This window comes from Prosopis cineraria, unplaced genomic scaffold (assembly GCF_029017545.1).
Source record: "Prosopis cineraria cultivar Desert tree isolate PC_DT_omini unplaced genomic scaffold, ASM2901754v1 PC7, whole genome shotgun sequence".
In the NCBI taxonomy this organism is placed as follows: Eukaryota; Viridiplantae; Streptophyta; class Magnoliopsida; order Fabales; family Fabaceae; genus Prosopis; species Prosopis cineraria.
The window spans coordinates 30,031,343-30,053,218 of record NW_026555338.1 but is presented as its reverse complement, the minus strand read 5'-3'; the positions used below and the strand labels follow the sequence as shown (position 1 = coordinate 30,053,218).

Genomic DNA, 21,876 nt, shown 5'->3' with positions numbered 1-21,876 from the left:
ATTCAAATTTATGCTGATGAAAAATATAGAAAAAGTTAAAGAGGAGTTTGAAATAAAAAATTTTTAATGACATAAAATTTGATACGTTGAAGAAGAATATGTTGAAAAAAATTGTGTAATAAATGCTTCAACACGCATTAATATTAAAAATTAACATAACTAGATGTTCAATTTATAATGAATAATTTGGTTTCTAATTGAATCGTGAACTATATTTATTTTTTTATTAAAAGTCACACTTAAAATATTAATAGTAAAATAAAAATAATTGTAAAAAATAATCTCACTGGTAGAAAACATAAAGAATTTTTGTTTGTGACAAGAATATAAAGAAAGGTTAAAAGTAAAAAGGTTATTAAAAATTTTGAAATAACATGGTCAAATCAAAAATCGAAGGGATCACATTTTCAAAGCACATTACAAAAACGTTAAATAGTTACATTTTTTAAATTTACATTCAAGCACTATTTAGATGTATTTTTTAAAAAATATTTTACTAAAACAACTTTCGACATTTTAAAAGTGAAATTTTATTTTTTGAATGTAAAAAGTAAAATTCTAAATGGATCATAAATCAAGTTAAATTAATTAGAGAAGACTATGAGGACAATACAATAAAGCTCAATCGAGGTTTTAACACAATTATATACTTAGAAACTAGAATTTAAAACTATCAGTTAAGTTAACACAACTTTTTGTTAGCTTATTTATGCACTTGTTGATTCTATCAGGCCATTTTTCCTTTTCAATACATGATGTTTTGCGGACCTAGATGCTCTCGGCAATCACTTTCCATAGTGTCTCTCAGTGGCCAAACCTGGTCTATTATTAAATGGCTTTTAAAAATATATGTCAATGATTTATTTTTAAATAATGAAAAATATAATTTGAAAGATCATGTGAACTGAAAACAGGTCAGGTCTAAGCTAAATTTTGACCGAATGGGCATAGCTTATTTAAATAAATATGCTTAATTATAAATTCAAGCTTGGTTTTTGAGTTAAATAGGTAAAGTTAAAATTTAAACATATCAAATTGCATGACTTTGCAAGCCCATTTTTTTATTTTAATATTATGAGCTTTTTTTGTTAAATAAGCCTAGCCGACCTGTAAAAACATACCACTTCTCCTGTTTAAATTTTAGCCAAGTCTATTTAACAAAAAGGTCAGGCTTAAATTTATAATGAGACATACTTATTTAAATAGTTTATACCTGTTTAATCAAAATCTAGCTTAGCCCTATCAAATTATCAACCTTACATAATCTTTTAAAATGTATTTTTAATTATTTAAAAATAAATTATCCACATATATTTTTTAAGCTATTTGATCTGAATATGGATGAAATTTTGATAATTTGAATGGACTAAATTTGGCCATTGAGAGACACTAACAAAAGTGGCTGCTGAGAGGTCTCGAATTCGATGTTTTACTATTAATGGGACTTATCAGTTAGGGCTACACAAAAAACTAACTCAACAAGACTTCGATCTAACTCGAATTCTAACCCTTTTCATGAAAAGGATTAAGTTAAGTAACCCGTAATCTGGTCCTAGTATAACCTGAAGCTAAAGAAAAGTGGATTGGTCCAGTAAGACTAGGAGACTAATCCCAATCTTGTCCAATATCTCACTTTTTTTCCTTTTCATCTATAAGATGTAGTAATTTATTTTAACATAATAAAATTACTTATAGTCATATAAAATTTATTACAACAATGACAATTATAAATTCACAATAATTTCCAACAACAGCAAAAAGTATTTCAATTACAACACAAATTATTCAAATTAAACAAATTTCAACAACATTAAATAACCTTCAACATATCTGAAGTCCATTACACCAAATTAACAACAAATTTTACCAATAAAAGGAAAAGATTAATGTTGGTCAATGCTAGAATTTTGATCATTATTCATGACTTCACAAGTATAAAACAACAAAAATACTAATTATTATTTTAAATTAACTTATTCTAACAATAATTAATAAATTAATTATAATTATATTGAATAAATTTATAATACCAAACTGGATCAAGTGGTTCAAATACTCGATCTCTTATCTAGTCTAACTTGAGTAAAGAATTTAATCTTTTTAGTTTTAAAAGACCAATTTTTGTCTGAACCAAACATGAATGGATTTGCCTTGAGTTTGACTAGACTACATTGGACTAGAGGATTTTTGCATAGTCCTACTAACAGTAATCTATTTTTTACCCTGATTTGTCGGCATTTTTCTTTCTAAAAATATAGCCATAGGATGGAAATATAGTAACTCACTTGATTAAATGAATAAATCGTCAGTTCAAGATTTTGATTTTGACTGGTTTGGTATAGATTTGACCATTAACTTTTAAACTAATATTTGGACTGGCTTAATAACCGGACCAATTCAATATAACTACGTCAAAACGACATCAATGTTAGTGTTCCCCCTTTAATACGCACGCATGGATTGGAAAGTGGCAATGCAAGAAGAAACATGGAAATTATGAAGCCCAACAAAAACATGTGCAAGCCATGGGCTGCTTAAAAAGAGAGAACCTCAGAAGAAAAAATAGTACAAACCCCAAACAATAATTGACACCAGGTGATAATACGTGCAATGATTAATAAATCAAAACCACTGTTTGCTCTCGCTCTCTCTCTTTGGCCAAACTGTTTGCTCATTCAACATGTTCATGATACGAATATGAAGACGATATCCCCAGATCCACCTCAAAATTTGCATCGATCTAATGCGCTATAATTTAGGAAATGCTTTTCAAGATTTAGTTATTGATAGAATGTGAGTAAAACCTTAAAAAGTTAGAATTAATAATAGTTGGATCTTAATAATTTTTTTAAAAAAATTAATTTAAACAATTGCATATGAGTCTCCCAATTATAAAGTAACAGTTATATTTAAAAATTTAAATATTTTAGTTATAATTTACACTCTTAATTTATAATTATTTAAACTGATATTTATACTTTATTTTTCTGAAAATTTTACTCCGCCATTGTCTTTTTCTCTTAACTATTTTGCTTTGTTTGTTTCTCTCTAATGCTGTTACCTTTATGCCAAAAAAAAAATCAAAACGACAGTGTTCGTGGGTACAGTGTTCACGGGACGAGATAGGATTGGGACACCCTTATCCCGTGTCTCATCCTAAAAAAAGATCGAGATTGAATTTTAGTCATGTGTCCCGTCCTGTTTCAAAAATCATCCCGTCTCAAAAGTCGTCCCCTCTCGTTAAGAGTCGGGATGAGATCGGGATAAGATCGAGACGTCCCGTCGTCCCGATAAATGGAATAATATCAAAAAAAATCTGGGTAATAACGTTCATTAAAATTTTAAATCATATAATTTATTAAGTTTAAAATCAAAACAACACAAGCACATAAATAACAATAATTTAAAATTAGTTATTGAATTATATTAATCACAACTACATATTATAATAACAAATATAAGTGATCTTTATGCTATAAGATTAGCAACAACAGGCAAGTCAAACACAACATCAAATTATTGTTCTTTTACTTTAATGAAGATGTACTAAGCTAATTACTCTTCTAAAAATAAGCAAGAAATATATTATAAATAAAAGTTATTAAATAGATAAATATAAAAATAAATTATATTAATATAATTAATATATTATAAAAAAGATATCATCATGTTTACTCTATGCCACTAAAATTATCAATATAAAAAAACTTTAGTTTTAAATAAGAATTGCAAGTATTAAAATTATAATTGATGTAATTAATATAAGTATAAATTATATTAATATAATTAATATATTTAAAATAAAAAATAATATATATAATATTCGAGACGGGACGGGATGTTTTGATGGTAATTCCGTGTCCCGTCCCGTCTTGAACCCCTTTCTTATCTCGTCCCGTAAAGTCTCGTCCTGATTATTTTCAGATTAAAATAAGACCCGTCTTAATATAATTAAGACGATATCAGATCAGTCGGGAGGGTTTAGACTGAACTCCCTTAGCTACCTCTCCAATGTAAAAGAAAGAGATGAGTGAAAAAAGCTCGTACGTACAAAAGCAGGGTGCAAAATAATGAGGGAACTGTACTTGTACTTGATTTTTTTTTGGGGTTTTTTTTTTTCTTGGACCATGAACAAACGGCAATGAAAATGAAATTATCAAAGCAACAAATATCCTTTTTGTTTTGTGTAAGACAGCCATATATTCCTTCTTTACAACACAATCTCCAATAACTCTAGCCCCATCTCCATATGTGTAGCCTGCATTTGTTTTTCCCCCTTTTGTTCATATAATAGAGATTTTAACTTTAGACAATGTTCATAGTTCACTCCTCCCCTATCATACAGCCTTTTGTGGGGACATTTCTTGGCTCAATTTTGTTTACATTCTTTAGGATCTCATTAGTTTTTTTTTTTTTAAAAAAAATTAAGGATGGTCAATTTAAAGTGTAAAAAACAACTCTAATTTTTTTTCAATATTTTTTATTCTTTATTTTGATGAAATGTATAATAAAATGTACTGCCGGATTAATTTAATAAAAAATACATCATTTTCATAAATATTATTAAACAAAGATAATAGCTTCATTAATGTTATCACTGACACATGGCGTTCAGCTTGGTCCATGTATATAATTGAGTGTAGATTGAGATTCTAACTATATTGACTGAATTTGAAAGGAAAAATATTGAATGAGGTAGGTGCATTAATTTTGCAGTCAATTTCAGGCAACCAAAAAAGGGAGACAAAAAATAAAAAAATGACCGATGAAAATTGTTCGACTTTATAAGGACTTAAGGATGAAATTCATATCCTATAAATTATTAAGAATGAAGAGCCACTTAAAAAATTATGAAAGACTTGAACAATCAAACAATATTTTACTTAAGTGTGAGGGCAACCTAGTTTTTGATTTTTAAATGTGTGAAGTATACAAGTCCCTATTAGTCTATTACAATAAGCTTTTAAGTCTCATATATAATTTGGTTTTAAAACTACTTATTAGAAAAAAAATGAGCAGTTGCGTGAAAGCGAGGAGAAAAAAGAAATAGAATAAAGTAACAAAATAACACTACGTATTAACTCAAAATTTGAATGCTTGAGTTTATAGATTATTTTCCTCCATTGTGCGTTAGTTATGAAGACTACCTAAATTTGTCATTTAAAAACATAAACACTCTTTTTTTATTTAAAATAAACACTCATTTTTAAAACTTAGGGAAAACACAATTGTTGATTAAAACTTAGAACTATTTTTTTGTTCTAAAATAAACTAATTCACATGGTTGTATACCGTATTTTACCTTAACATGTACCAAATTTACCAAAAATTATTAAAATAGGGAAGCCTCTAAGAGATATCCATCATGTGGTTTAATTTACAAGATTAATAATAAACCCCTTACACAAATTTGAGGAATCAAAGTTTCGAGACAAAATGATTCAAATGGGAAGGCTCGGAGAAATGAGAATCATGTGCCATTTATCCCAAAAAGAAAAAAGAAAGACAGATAATTGAAGGATCAAAACAAGCCAATTTTGACCCACCACATTCTAAAATGTTAAATCTGTCACTTACAAATCTATCTTGACGCTCATCATTAGTAACCAGTTATTGGAAAATAAAAGGTCATTCATGTATCATAACCACATGGGATGTCTCGTTCGTGGGGGAAAAAGCATCAACATTAGCCAGACACTAACATTGTCAAGGACTGGGGTAAACCCTGTGGAAAATCCATCCTTACATATACATGCATATGTATATGTATACTACAAAACCGATAAATAATGAACAAATCACAATCATTTGTTAGTAGCTGGATCGATTAACCAAGGGACACTTAGTTCAATTAATTAAAAAAATTGAATCAGCTTGTTTTAAGATTTTAAATTCTAGTCGTGAGATATGCAATCATACTAAATAAGTATATCAAAAATATATTTGAGGTACCACTAAAATTGTTATTGGTATTAACGATCTCATGTAATAGGAGTATTGAAAGAGTTACTCATAATTAAAACCTAATATGACCTAACATACAATGTTAAATAAGTGAATAAAAATCATAACATTGAAAGCCGAGTAAATCCAATAAACAGAATTGGTAAACTACAATTGAACCAATATATTGATTGGTTTAATAAAATGCTTTATTTATGATCAACCTAATTATAATTTAATTATGATTTTGACCGTCAAACCTTTGAATATATGACTAGTTCAATAATCAGGTTGGTATTTTCATTACCTTGATAAAATGATAAGAAATCAAAATAAAAACTTGTAGGCCTAACTCAATTATTATTTCCGTGAAAGGGAGAGGAAAGATCGCCAGGGTATGTAGCTGGTGAGATTGTAAATAAGAAAATGAAATGGAATAATACATGTTGATCCAATCAAGCTTGACAGAACAAAAGGAGAATAATAATGTATGGTGAACGTGTAGGGATAGGAGATAGGGTTGGTATTAATTTCAAGTTTTTATTTTGTAGTTTGCACGGGTAACGTTAATTAATCCAAATATATTATGATCAAACTTCTCTTTTTGTTGCTTGGGACCACCAACAGACATAATAAAGAACATTGGAGAGATAAAGATTTAAGATGGAGGTTGGGTTATTGAATCCATGGATGATTGGTCGTTTGAGTGATTTTGGTTCGTGCTTTAAAAAAAAAAAATTAAAATTGGATCTTTGATTTGTTCAAATGCTAATTTCTCTTAGCCTATGCTGCTCAATTGGCAATTGGGGGTTAATTTTCTGGTTCTTGTAAGGATTCTGTGATTTCAATTGTGAAGATAATTTTGTTAACATGATTATTTTTTTGTACACAAGATTTAAAGCTGTGCTTAAAAATTTCAAGGTTTTAATAAAATAATCGTGAGAGGGTATAATATAATGAAACTCATTTATTCTTATATCTTTGAAGTCATCCGGAAAATGGCTTTGTAATTTAAAGAATCGTCAATAAAGGAAATATATTGATATAATATATATAGAAAATACTCAAAATAAAATTTTTTTTTGCATAAACTCTGTGCACCGCATTATTTATACTATCTAATAAAAACATGTTATATCAAATTTATTTAATTTTAGTTGCACGAGATTCATGCAAGAGTTTTTCATCTTATATAATATTATTTTGAATGATTTTTTTTTAATAGAGTGTCCATTCAATTTTTTATCTTTTCTCTTTCTAACCTTATCACAAAAGAGAGAAAAGAGAAAATGAAATAAAGTAAAACAATTTAAAGTGACATAAATGAGGAGGAATAACATACTCCCTTCGTTAAAAAATATAAAATATTTTTTTAAAAAGTTGAATGTTAAAAAATATAATTTTTTTTATCTTTTGAAATATACTCATTGCCTTTTTTAAAATATCCTTATTGAATAAATTATTATATATTTATTTTATGGTGTTTATAGGGATAAATATAAAAAAATATAGTTAATTGGAAAACAAATAACTACTTTATTGAGAGTGAGATTTAGTTAAAAATGCTTTACACTTATTAACGGAGGGAGTATAAATTAAATAAATTTAATATGATATATTTTTATTATATCATATGTGAATGATACGATGCATCGGATCTATTCAAATTTTTTTTCTAAAATTATATGTCCTGCTTGTTCTTAACAAAAGTGCATTTAATGTTGAAGGTGAAAAAATAATGACAAGTCGTTGAGGGTAAAACTGGAAACAAGAAATATTTTTTAAACATCAATGAAATTATGTTTTATCTTTGTCTAGATAAATTAAGCTTCAGCCAAGTGCGGAGGGAGTATGATATGCAGCAATGCAAGTGCAAGCAATGCTTTTTACAGAGTCCGAAGTTAAGGTTAAAACATAAAAATAAAATAAAATAAAATAATTTCATCAGCACCACAAGGAATGGGCATTAAATATTTCATTAAAAAGGCATTAAATATTTACCAATTTGAACAAAAAAAAATTAATGAGCACCACCAACTTTCAATCTATTTGACGTACTGTGTAAAACATGTTAACAAAATCTCTATCAGATTCAGACCATTCCATTCTCTCCCCTCTGCGTAAAAAATGTTTTTCTTTTTTGGAAACAGATTGAAATTAATTGGTTTTAGTCAGTAAAGCTCTAATCCAAGATATTTCAAAAGAATTTTATTTTTCCTATAAGAAATAATGAAGTATCACTTAGAAGCAAAGGTTCACACTGATTCATACAGAATGTGAGAACAGAAAAGGAAAAACAGACACTGTAATAGCAAGCGTCAGGAATCTGAGAACGCGCCAATTGGAATAGTACAGGCTTATTCATTGGATATAACAATAATAACAATTTTTATATACTTCATTTACAGAAAATTAAAAGATTTCAATAAATGCTGACTCAAGTTTGAGTTATGAACTCTATTATTATTAGGGTTAAGATCAATTTTATCTCTCAACCTTATATTTTTATTTCTTCCATACCCCTATTGTTAATTATTTGTTAGTAGGGCCCATATGAATTTTTTAAATAAAAAATAATAATGTTATTTTATATTTTTTAACTCAATTTTGTTGCGTCACTCCTCTCTCTATCTGCACTCCCCCCCCCTCTTCTTCATTTTTGCCATAGTCATCGCTTTCAAACTTCCTCAAGTCCTCTTATAGCACCACAGCTTACCCTTCATCACAAAGCTATCGCTTTGTCCCTCGTCTCTCTCTCCATCCTCTCTCCCTTCCTCCTTCCTCTTTCTGTACATGAATGGCAAGTCAAGAACAATACCGCTACTACAAATATCGACAAAGGTGTGGGGTTTGGTTTCGTGAGAAAGAGACCTGCCAAGAACATGTTGTCCTCCTCAATCCTTGATTTGTGCCTTGAGTAATGGAACACTAGGAGTCCTCTGCCTTGCATGCATGCATGCTTTGTTATTATGCTCACATCCTTAGTGAAGAAGTGAAGTGTCTCAAGTTGGCGATTGGCATTCCCAGAATCGAACATGCGGCATGTGAACCATCAAGCACAATTGATAGCATTCCTATAATCCTCACCAACGCCCTCTCCTTCTCGTCTCTCTCACCCTCCTCTTTTTCAATGTCACGCCTCGAAAATAGAGAGTGATTGGCATAAGATGTGAACCGTCTTACCCATGCCTGTAAGCATCAAAATGTAAGTTCATTCCATTTCTAGACTAATTTTAGATTTATATTAAAATTTTAACATTCTTGATATTAATCATTATAATATATTTTCAATATTTTTGTAGAAATTTTAGCAAAATCTACCAAATAATCAAATTCACAATTATAGGGGCTTATCAGAATAATTAACAAATGTGGACATACATTTTACAAGAATAAATAACCAAACACATCCTAAGCTACGAACAAATATGGACACACAGTCCATGAGAGTAAGTAACCAAATGTGGCTTGAAATCATGAAAACAAACGCATATATTAAACTCATGAATAACAAACACGAGAACAAAACTTACAAATTTCAAAGTAGCTAGTCATTGACCAAAGTGCTAAAGACTAAAGGAACTGTTGTTAACAATTAGTGTCATGAATAAAGTCCCTTTTAAACTCAATTTCAAACATGCGAGAAAGTAATCACTATTAAATAAAATTTTTGCTTTCAATATCGAACTCACATGTATTATTTTCTATATCAATATAATATTTAATAGAATAAAATCTCATAATCAAAGTTCAAATTTGTGTTTATTTATTAACTAACATTTTAAATCTAGTAAATCTAATTTTACATAATAAAGTAATTTTAATCAACAAGAGGACTTTATTCAATTGAAACGTTATCTACTTACTTGAAATTTTCAAAATTCAAATTTCTTTTCTCAACTTTAATTAAAATTTTTCTCTTCTACACATCTTATAAATTATATTAAAATTTTATTCAACTTTCAGTCTGTACAATAATTCCTTTCAATATTTTCACCATAATCAACTATAATAAATTTGAAACTTTAAAACCAAAGCTTTATGCTAAAAAAAATATCCCTCATGAACATTTTGTCAAGATACTAAATTTAAATATATATATATATATATATATATTATATCCTTTCTGATTCCCTCATAAAACTTTAGCATTTAAATATTTTCTCAACAAATTATTGATCATCAAGAATTTCAATAATAACATATTATTAATTTCATAGTCAAATGTCCTTTGCAACTTTGAAGTTAAATTTATAGATTAACAACATTTAAATTAACTCTACTTCCTATGAGAATCAACGAAATTTCAAAATTGAAGTTTAATTCTTGTAATGAGCATCTTAACAAACATCTTATAAAATCTAATCTCTAATTATCCTATCCAAGCTCTTCTCTTCCAAATTCACTCTAACAAATTCTTTAACATTGACCATTCCAAACAAATAAATTTAACTCAACCATAAATACATACATACATACGTGTATATATGTATATATATTATATCATTATCAAGCTTTAGATGGATTTCTAGCTTAAATTTGAATTTTATCCTCCCTACAGCAGTACGAGCAGTAATAGAACACACCTAAAATTATGAAACTTCATGCACAATATAACATCCCAAGTTCCCTCATTAGTAATTATCAGTGTTTTAAAGGGATAATTTGGTCATTTTAAATAAATTATTATTCAGCAGGTTTATAGAGACTAATATAGTTTTTTGATCCTTGGACAGCCTTAGAAGAAGACAGGTCGAGGTTTAAGTGGGCCATGGCAAGGAAGGAAGTTTAAAATTTTGTGAGGCTTTCTGTGCCATGCGCCACAGCAGGCGAGTTAGTACGTCGTGACGCATGTGCAAAATCTGTACTTATCAGACGTGAAAATAGATCAAAAATAGAAGAGAAAAAGAGAGATACCAAGAGAGCGACAAAGAGAAGCTTTTAGTCTGCTAGGGCATGATCCCTAAGCTACTTTAAGGGTATTGGGAGTTTGAATCACCATTGGGTAAGTTGTATATTCCCTCTTCTCCCTCTTTTATGTGAAAATCTGAACATTTAGGGTAATAAGGGTTTGATTTTGGTTCCCGTGGGTTTAAACCAAACCCATTAGTTTATTTAAGATCTTGGGGAGTTAAATCAAGCTTCCAACCTTAAGTTTATGAGTTTTGAAGTGATTAAAAATTTTTGGTAAGGGTTTGGACAAACCCTAAGTATAATTTAAAAATTTTAAGACAATGTGGTATATTGATTAGCGAATTTGGTGTGTTGGAATGTATAATAGGATGGTTAGAGTGTGTAGGAATGGTGAATGTTGTTAGAAAAAGAATTTGAGTATTTTAAACACTTAAAACCTAGTGAATTCAGAGTTATCTGGAGTGATAATTGATGATTGTCACTTATTTATATAGATTGAGTGTTACTCGCATTATATTGTGCGTATAGAACATGTAAAGCTAACGTTGAGCCACGGTAACCCTTTTTGTGTGACAAAAAAGTTGAAGTAGCCATATAGTTTATTGTATTTCTTAACTATTATAACTATGTAGAATTATAAATGATAAAGTTGTGATTTTGAAAAGTTTTGTGCATAATTTGACATTATAAATGATTTTAGCATGAAAAATTGATTTGTAAATGGTTGTTGATTTTAATTGAAATATATATATGATGTATATAAGTTTGTGATGTGAAAATATGATGGAAAATAGTAGAAATTATGAAAGAGTATGATCATTAAGGGTGGAAGTTCACCCGAGATATGTGGATATTTGTGTATATGGAGATATGTGAGTAAAAAATCCATATATCGGGCTGAAACCATGGGACATCCGGTGCAGCATTATATGAGACTATTACCATGAGACATCCGGATAGTCTGACAATTCCCTAGTACCTATTAGGGTACGGTTAGGAGTCAATGACATCTCTATCACAAGTGTGTGAAGAGAAAAAAATTATAGTCCATAGGCAGTTAGATTACCTTTAGCCGGGCATTTCTACCACTGAAAGTATGCTCGGGTCAACAAGTAGTTGAACCAGGAGAGCCTTTGGTTTCATGTCGGGGAGCATTGGAGGTTCGGTGGTTGGATGATCATGCTAGTATAAAATTATGTGTTTTATTGAGAAGAGATATATATATCTCATAATTTTTGGTATGCTTGATAATATTATGGTTTTGATACTTTTTTATGGTTATTCATGATAATAAACATTTAATAAGCTATATTAATTATTGAGATATTTATCTCACCCCGTGGTTATATTTTATAGGTGAAGGCTCCGGTAGAGGCAAGGAAAAGGAAGGAGCATTTGAAGAGTGAAGAGCACCATTATATAACTCTCTCCTTTTCTCTTTTTTGTGTAATGTAACGAATATTGTTACTAAATATTGCTAAATTTGAATATGACATTATTTAGATATTACTTGTATGAATTTGTGATAAGTATGTATGTCTTGGTCTAAGAATGGTATTATGGATTAAGTGTGTACTTGGCCAGGTTACTTACAAGTGATATATATATATATATATATATGTATGCAAGTGTTTTGAGTGCCAAAATGACTAATTGATTGATGTGTTGAATTTTGTCCACCCCATTGTGTTTTTGTCCAATAGGAGTTTGGTGGTCATTTTGAGCATTATTACTTAATTGTGTGATATGAATGGATTGTTATGTGGTGTGTGATTCATTTAAGGTGGTCAAAGTGCTTCTGAGGCTAATGGCATTGTGTATTGTGAGTTGGACACCATACTATGTGTTTTGTTGTGAAAATAAACTATTTTAGATTTGGGTGTCTATCTTTTAAATAGATGATTGTTTAGGTATGAAACCAGTGCTATTAGCTAGAGGGCTCAAAGAGCTTTATGTGGACACTTGAACCGTTCAAATTGGATGTCGGATGGTGAAACGGCGTGCTCCGAAAGTTTAAAGAAAAGTAAAGTCATGACAGCAATCTACTGTCATGACAGTAGGTGTGCACCGCGGCACAAGAGGCCCTTGAGAGATTCATCCCTCTGTGCCATCCACCGTAGTGGCCGCGGCTTGCGCCGAGGTAGACGGACCAGTGTTTGCTAAAAAATGGGGTTTAAGCCATATAGTTTGTTTTCCATGCTTCCATATTTAATTTTAATCGATTTTTAACCATGGGTTGAACTCAAATTATATTTTAAAAAGGATTTTTTTAGATCCCAATGTTTTAACTAATTATTTTTAAATCTTAAGTTGTGGTAACTTCTTCAGAGGATTTTATTAAATCCTAGTTATCACAACAATGTGTGAGTGTTGTCCTGATAATGTCAAGGTGGACATTACACACAGCAATAGTAGAACACACTCACATGCAAAGCAGAGCCAAATGAAAGGGTTTGAAACTCCTTACCTTAACTTAGTTAAACTGAACAGAGATAGAGCAAAATGAGTTAGATCTTGTGCAAACGAATTGAGAGGAGGAAAGAAGAAAGGAAATCTATAGCTTAAACAAGGAAAGAGAACCAGCAACTCAATCATTCATCAACATTGCAACAACTCCATAGCCTAAAATCGAAGGACCTGTTGCACGACTCCAACGCAAGAAGAAAAAGAAAGAACTTAGACGTGATCACGGTCATTAACGATAAATGAAAAATGATGAGGAAGGCTGGAGTGTTTGCATGATCTCACAGATAACAGAAAAGGGAAGAATGATGCTGTACAGGGGAGAGCAAAACCAGCAAATCAATGCACTTCCTAGTGAAGATTTCAACATTCTTGAACTCATTGGTGACAAGTTGGATGACGGCAGAAGATGGAGGGCTAGACAAGGGTTTAAAGTTTCTAGTAATAGCCCTCAAGCTCTCTTGCCATCTACCCAGCACACATAGATCTGAAGTAAAGAGAAGAAAAGAAGAGAAAATAAAATAAAAATATATGGTGAAATGGGGGATGTTTTGGTAATTTCAAAAGCTAAAATAAGCTTCATTCAAAAATAAAACCCTAACCTTAAGCTTTTTGGGGATCAAACTCAGACCTTTTAGTTAGGTGTGGGTTTGCTTTCTACTAGACCTATTCTCCCTCTTAGTTAGAACCGGGCAAACAGGTTGAGCCCACGGGCTAGCCTGTTTAACTCGCACAATTTGACGGGTTGAGTTGACGAAATTAGTTCATTTTTTAAAACAGGTTGGTTTAGCCCAATCAGTAAAATTAGCAGGCTAAAATGGGTTAGCTCGCTGGCTAAATGGGTTGGCCCGCAGGCTAGCGTATTTTTTTAAAAAATAATTTTTTATTTTTAAATTACATTATATCTTTTTATAAATCTACAATAATGATAATATTTTTTAAATATATAATTTATGACTCTCAAATATGTTCTTTACATTTAAAATATAGTGTAAATCCTTTTTATAATTTGCAAATAAAATTTTTGTTATAGTTTGTGAAGATAATTTATTAGTTTTTATAAAAATATATTGAATATATATTATTTATTAATATCATAAAATCTATTGATTAAAATTATAAATATGAATTCACTGAGAAAACTAGTATGGGTTTATATTCAAATTTTCTTTCTTAGTGACAAAGATAACACACCTTGGCGATAAGATGATTGATAGTAAAAATCTAACAAAATAAATTTGTTTGGTTGAATTCTATGTTTATTTTATTTATTTACAAGTTTTTTAATTTCTAATTTACTTTAAAATATAAAATAAATAAATAAATTTATATTTTATAAATTTTAAATTATTAAAAATTTTTTGTTAATTTTTTGTGGGTTAGCCCGCGGGTTGTCTAGCTCGCTAGAAAATGAGTTGGGTTGGATTTTTCAGCCCATTTTATTTGACGGGCTGGCCCAACCCAACCCAACCCGCGGGCTGACTCATAATTCGTTTGCTCAATGTTAGTTTTAGCATATCAATTTCCAAACTTAATAAAAATACATTTAGAATAACTAACTAATTTTTTTTAACCAAAATTTCCAAGTTATTACACTCAGATCTTCAACCTTGTCGACAACGTGATGAGGAGGTTGGTATTAGAAGCGGTGGATTGCTTTGCAACCTCGGCTATGGTGTAAAATGGGCCGATGGTGGTGATGATGACTCTCGTCTCTCTCATCCTCTCGTCCCTCAGAAGCTTGCTCAATGCATTCCTCTGTTCTATCCCAAACCCTTTTGCCATTGCTTTCAGCACTTCACAGCTCAGCTTCTTCACTGCTGATATATATGCATCCATTGCTCGCCTGCAAATTCAAGATTTTAGGTAGTTTCGTGTCATTGAGAGCCTAAGTTTTGAGGTTAGAGATAAGGTCGAACGGGAGTAATATGAAGATCGTTGAGAGAGAGAGAGCAGTTAAGTGAGAGAAATAGATGGTGATAGTGTGAAAGAAATAGCATTGTTATAGCAGAATCAAAGAAGTTCGACGTCGGCGATAGAGATTGGAGGCAACTTTTCTAGAAAAAAGTTTGACGTCATTGGCGAATGTCTTGCCAGTGGTGCTATTGATCAAACAAGGACAGTGAATGGGGACAAATGCTCGAATTTGCAAGCACATTGTTAAATTTGCATCGGAAGAAGAGAAGACTTTTTCATGTTATAAAAAATATTAGTGTGATTCATTATATCATATTTTACAATAAAATATATTTAAAAAATTTAAATGTGAGCCCACCAACAAAAAAAGACGGAAAAAATATGGGCAAACAATTTTTAAAGTTGAGGAATATAATTGACTCATGATTAAAATTTTAGAGTCATTTATGACCTTTTATATACACTTTAAATATTTTTTTATCTTTAATCCTTATTATTATTATTATTATTATTATTATTATTATTATTATTATTATTATTATGACAACAACAAAATCAAATTGTATTGATTACACCACACATTTCGCTTTCAATTATGTGATATTTTCTGTATGTTGGTTTTTTAGACAAAAGACAAAAATACTCAAAAAAGAAAAAGACAAAAAGAATAAAAAAACAGAAAAAGAACAAGAAGGGTGTACACTGTGCAGTTTGCGAATTTATTGATACCATAGTTGTGTATCATTATTGCCCTTCTATACTCTTTTGGTCCATTTATTTAGCTAAAGAAGATGAGATATGTAAAAAGAAACTTTTCTTTTTCCGTCTGGATACAGATAAAGTACAACTTGCGAGATGTTTTTATTCCTGATAAAATAAATATACCCAAGATGGACAAAATTAAGCCGGTAATGAAAAGATACGTGAAAATATTAAGCATAGGTTTTGAGTAAATTTTACTTTTAACATGTTCATACCTTTCTTTACGATCCAAGTCTGCTTGAAAAATGTCTCTCATGACATGGTTTGTTTTGAATCCAAGTGGAGGAGTTATTTAGCCAACCCGGAAGGATGAAGAGCAATGACACCTTCAATTAGTGTGTGAGTTGTCTCAGTCAATATCAGGACCACTGGCTGCTGAAACACATGAAGATCAGGATACCTGTATAGTACATAAACCAGAAGTGGGACATGAAAATAAGAAGAAAATTAAAAAAAAAAATAGAGAAGAAGGAATAAAAGATCTCAGCTTAAGGGTCATAAAGAACCCCACAAAAAGTTATTGACGATCTTTATATACTTTTTCTTGTGGCCAGTGGTTAGCAAACCACTTAGTATACGAAGTTATATTGGATTCAGACTAATTTAAATCGAGTCAAGTCAAGCCCCAAACAAGAGCAAGAGTATCGTAGCGTCTCCCAAAAATGCATTATGTATTCACACAAATTCCAACCTGGTCAATATTTTTAAGCAGACCCTTATCAAATCCTGTTGGTATTGTATTAATTGTTTCAACCCTGGCTGTTCCATTTAATCCCAAGACAACCTACCCCTGTGCTGAGTGTCGATCTTTGTAATGGTGTTCATAAAGGGTCTCATGTGCTTCTTCTACCCTGAACCGTTCACTCTCTCATACTCACACACAAAACTATACATGGGGAGAAAGAGAAAGGGTTAGATTCCAGACAGCTAAAAAGAATAGACTAATGGTTGGTCTTTTTCTTGCATTTGCACCTTCCTTACCCACTACTCCAACCTCAAAATTCTTGAGCAGAGAGGAAATACATTCATAGGCTCATCAAGCCTATAAACTATAGGTAAAAAGGAACCATTTTAGTAAAATTCTGCTCCAACATGTTTATCCGTTCACAGCAAATCCATGGTTAAAAGTATCCCCCTAAATTAAAATCACCAGTCTTCTTCACCACGGATTTCATTCCTGATATGATGTGACATCTTTTTAATCTTTGATTTGAATTTAATCAAATGACAGTATTATGTGGGATTCTCAGACATCTTTTTAATCTTTGATTTGAATTTAATCAAATGACAGTATTATGTGGGATTCTCAGAGAATATGGATCCCTCCTATTATAAGACATAAATTATACAGAACAGCAGAAAAAGGGGAAATTTTTGTGTAGTGAAAACACGTGGTTGGTAATTCCAGCACAGCTCAATATCTCTCTCACCCAACGAATCCTCTTACAAGCTTCTTCCTTGATTCTAATCTTATAATAAAAATATAACTTATAAGGCCAAAAAACTCAGTGCAAAGGAGGGTTAACAAGTATTATTAAGCATTGCCAAGTGGCTAAGAAGTTGAAAGCGTGTGTGTCACATTCAAGCCCTCGTGGTTTAGTCTGCATAAAGTAATGCCCTCCACAAGAGGTTGTATGGCAGATCCCCTCCTCCCCATGTAACAACATCTCACTTTCTCTTTATAAAACCTCACTTCCCTTCCTTCCTTTCTCCTTCATTCTCTCATCATCATCGTCATTTCCTTCTTCAGTATTTCCTTCCTTGGTTTCTCTTCCATCATTTTGTGATCTTCATTACTCCTCCTGAGTCCTAATTCACTAGCCCTTTCCTTTGTTTTCCTTATCAGTCAGGCACTAGGCAAGCAAGGGCATTGAAAAATGTGTAGTTCAAAGGCCAAAGTGAGTATAGGTATTGAGGACTCCTCGGCGGCAACCCCACTGGTGATGGCCAGAATCAATGGCCGGCCGGTGCTTCAACCGACTTGTAACCGAGTTCCTAACCTTGAGAGGAGGAATTCCATCAAGAAAGTGCCACCACCGAAGTCACTTTCTCCACCTACACCACATCCATTGTTCCCAGCCAAGACTTCATTGACACCTCCAGTTTCTCCAAAGTCACTAATTTCTCCAAAGTCCCCAAGGCCTCCAGCAATCAAGAGAGGGAATGACAGTAATGGGCTGAACCTGAACTCAAGTTCTGAAAGGGTTATAGTGCCAACCCCAAGAAACTCCATGAAAGCTAATCCTACTTTGGAGAGGAAGAAGTCAAAGAGTTTTAAGGAAGGGTCTTGTGGTTCTGTTGAGGCATCTTTGAGCTATTCTTCTTCTTTGATCATCGAGGCACCTGGAAGCATTGCTGCTGTGAGGAGGGAACAGGTGGCTCTGCAACAAGCGCAGAGGAAATTGAGGATTGCCCATTATGGAAGATCAAAATACGCCAAGTTTGAAAGAGTTATTCCTCTTGATTCTTCAAGCAATCTCTCAACAAAGACAAGTGAGGAGCAGAAAAGATGCAGCTTTATCACCAGCAATTCAGGTAATACAAAGAGCAGAGTTCACATTTTCCATTCAAACTCATAATTTTATAATTATATTCATTATTGCTAGTTACAGAATGCACTAACTTCTGTGTCTGGCTTGATCATTAGATCCCATCTATATTGCTTATCATGATGAGGAATGGGGAGTTCCAGTTCATGATGACAAGTAAATCCCACCCCCTCTCTCTCTCCTAGAGAAAAAGACACAAACACGTAACAAACCAAATAAAAGTATGCAGAGGCATATAATTACTACAATTTGACAAAAACCTTATTGTCCACGCAGGATGCTGTTCGAACTCCTGGTCCTAAGCAGTGCTCAGGTTGGATCTGATTGGACCTCAATCTTGAAGAAACGCCAAGATTTCAGGTTGGATTCTACTAAAAAAATCAAGGACATTTGCATAAAACTTCAATTTTGTAACAGGATGGACGTATAAATGATAATCTTCCGACAAAAATGAAATTATTTGTAAAATAGTTCAACCTCTTTTAAGTTAAGCCTCGTAAAATATCTGCATATTCGTGTGCAGCTATCATATTCTTTACCCTTAAAGGAAGGTAACTAACTATTCAAAATATGAACAGGACTGCATTTTCAGAGTTCAATGCAGAAATAGTGGCCAACTTGACAGAAAAGCAAATGATGGCTATTAGTTTGGAATATGGGATTGATATTAGCAGAGTTCGAGGTGTTGTTGACAATGCTAACCGAATTTTACAGGTAAGCCAAGCACTATCATGCCTAGTAAATTGTGCCCATTTTAGCATTTTTTATGTTTGATCTTTGTTCTTGTTTACGTTATGGCCTCCCAAAAAGCTTAATTTGCTTGGTTTGAGTGAATATTCTTGTGGGCAAGAGAAGAGTAATCAAAGACAACCAAAGATGGGAAAGAACGATAATGTCTTCAGTTTCAACTGCATCATGTTTTTCACTTTTAACTGCCTCTTTGACCAATAAATTTCAGTCTTTCAAATCAGCAAATTTCAATAGATTAGAAGTTTTAATGATAATGATGTTTTAAACATGTTAAAAGTCAACTCTTAACTAAAGGATTAAAGTTTCCCCCCTGTGGAAAAAGAAGAAAGAGGAATCATTTTAGGATCAGTGTTTTGGGGAATATTAACAAAGTCATTTTTCAGTTATAAAAGAAATTGAAAGTTCAACTCAAAATAAAATAGATTTGTGTTTTATCCGTGCTTTAAAGTGAAAGACATTTGGATAAAAGGTGTTGGATATACTGGTCCTTTTTTTTTTTTTGGCTGATTCTTCCTACTTTGCAAATTGGGTCACTGCAGCTGAAGGAGGATTTTGGAACATTTGACAAATACATATGGGGCTTTGTGAATCACAAACCTATCTCCACTCAATACAGGTTTGGCCACAAGATCCCAGTGAAGACATCTAAGTCAGAGACCATAACCAAAGACATGGTCAGAAGAGGTTTTCGGTTTGTTGGTCCGACCGTGGTTCACTCATTCATGCAAGCAGTCGGTCTAACCAATGACCATTTGATCACTTGCCACAGACACTTGCAATGCACCTTAATGGCAGCTCGCCCCCACCCCCCACCACAGACCACTCTCCCTAGAACCAAATCTCAACAAGAAATTCTTAAATATCATACAGCCTATATCAATATAATGATCAAGATATGACCTGCATAACTATAACTCATTTAGGATTGTTCAGATTAAGTCTTGAACGTTATATCTACATGTGCTATATGATACGTGAGAATTTCAAAAGTTGACAACAAGAGCTGATATATGCTGAAGAGCATATATACAAAAAGCAACCTGCTGAAGTGCTAATTATAGCTTGTGTATAGTATTAGATTAATTTGGGAGACATTGTAATGACGGTTTGGGTTTGATTTAAAGCATGCATTTAAGAGGGGAAAAGGGTTTGAAATGTGTTATGAAGAGGTGGGAGAGTCAGGGGACAGAGGGCATGTGCTTGTTCAACTGTGAAGGCGAGGGCATGTGTGGGGTGTCAGTTAGCTTGCTTTATGGGCATGTGACCCTTCAGACTTCGCATTATTTAGTGCGCTTTAACAGCCTGTGTGTGAGAGAGGGAGGTACATGTAGAGAGAGGGTGTGTAGGGGTCCACCTCTTCCTTCTTCTATGTTTTTTTGTTCTGTTTTGTTTTGTTTGGGTTTTGTGCTGTCTAACTTTTTGGTTTTGGCTTAGTCCACAATACACGTGGTTTTGGAGTTGGTGTGTATCTTTTGAGTGATGTTCAATTCATTGGCCATGTGCTTCTCTGTACCATTTGCTTACTAATACAAGACTTTTTTCTCTCTAATTGTTTATTGAGATAAGTTGAGTATCTTCTTCCCATGTGCCCATCATTCCCTTTTGTTTGCGTGCAACAATCTATCGATCTTTCTCCCTTTTTTCTCGATGCTTTCATTTTCTTCTTGGGACAAATTCTCATTCTCACTCGCTCGTAAGCTAGATTCCTCGCCATTTTTAATAACATCATGTCAAATAGTGAAATGGTTTTATTTATAGTAAAAATATAATTATTAATTGTTTGAATATGTAAAGTTTGACCTTATAACAAGTGGTAAGTGATTCAATCCTCCACCTTTATGTACAGCGTAAATCTGTTTGAAAAAAATCTACTCTTTCAATCCAATATTTTGAACGAGATTAGTCTCTATTATTGATGCGAGAAATTTTTAACTTCTAGGGGATCCCATTAAAACGTTACAAATAAGGGAATTTAACCTAAATAGAATGTAAATTTTTCAAACCTCAAGCAGAAGCATTAAATTCGATTTTAGGGACGGCGAGACAAAAATGTTAAAGGCTTGCTTGAAATTATTTTTGTTTTGTTACTCCAAAAAATTAATGTTTTGTAGAACATATTTTAAAAAAAAAAAAATGAGTGTTTTTTATTTTTTCTTATTTTTTAACAATAATTTCAAAACACTTAAAAGATGTTTTCATTTTTTTATTTTTTAAAACAACGTTTTATTTCTTTGTTCTTCAAAAAAATTTTTAAAAATATATTATTAAACAATTTTTTTGTTTTGAAAAATAAAAAAATATTTTCAGAACAAGTTGCCAAGAAGGTACTAAAATTATGCTACTGTTGCTTCTGTTAAACCTATCTTCTCATCTCTCAAACTCTTTTTAAAGTAAATATATATAGTAAATGAATTAAATTATAAATAAGCATATGAAGAAGCTCAAACATGATCTTCGAGCAAGTGTAATTTTTTTTTTTGGGAAAAAAATCTATCAGTTTTCAAAATTCAAATATCAAATACTTTTGCCATATCCACCAACATTTAATATGCCAGAGACGGAATTATTGTTTGCAGCA

The 21,876-nt window shown here is 31.7% G+C and overlaps 1 protein-coding gene across 1 annotated transcript; it reads left to right on the top strand.

Annotated features, from left to right (window-relative positions):
* Positions 1–17,626: 17,626 nt before the first annotated feature.
* LOC129315825 (uncharacterized) lies at positions 17,627–20,847 on the top strand. Its single transcript, XM_054959901.1, has 5 exons — positions 17,627–18,534; positions 18,647–18,704; positions 18,825–18,908; positions 19,127–19,262; positions 19,838–20,847. The coding sequence occupies exons 1-5, from the start codon at positions 17,877–17,879 to the stop codon at positions 20,195–20,197; spliced, it is 1,296 nt and encodes a 431-aa protein (XP_054815876.1). The 5' UTR covers positions 17,627–17,876; the 3' UTR covers positions 20,198–20,847.
* Positions 20,848–21,876: the final 1,029 nt, after the last annotated feature.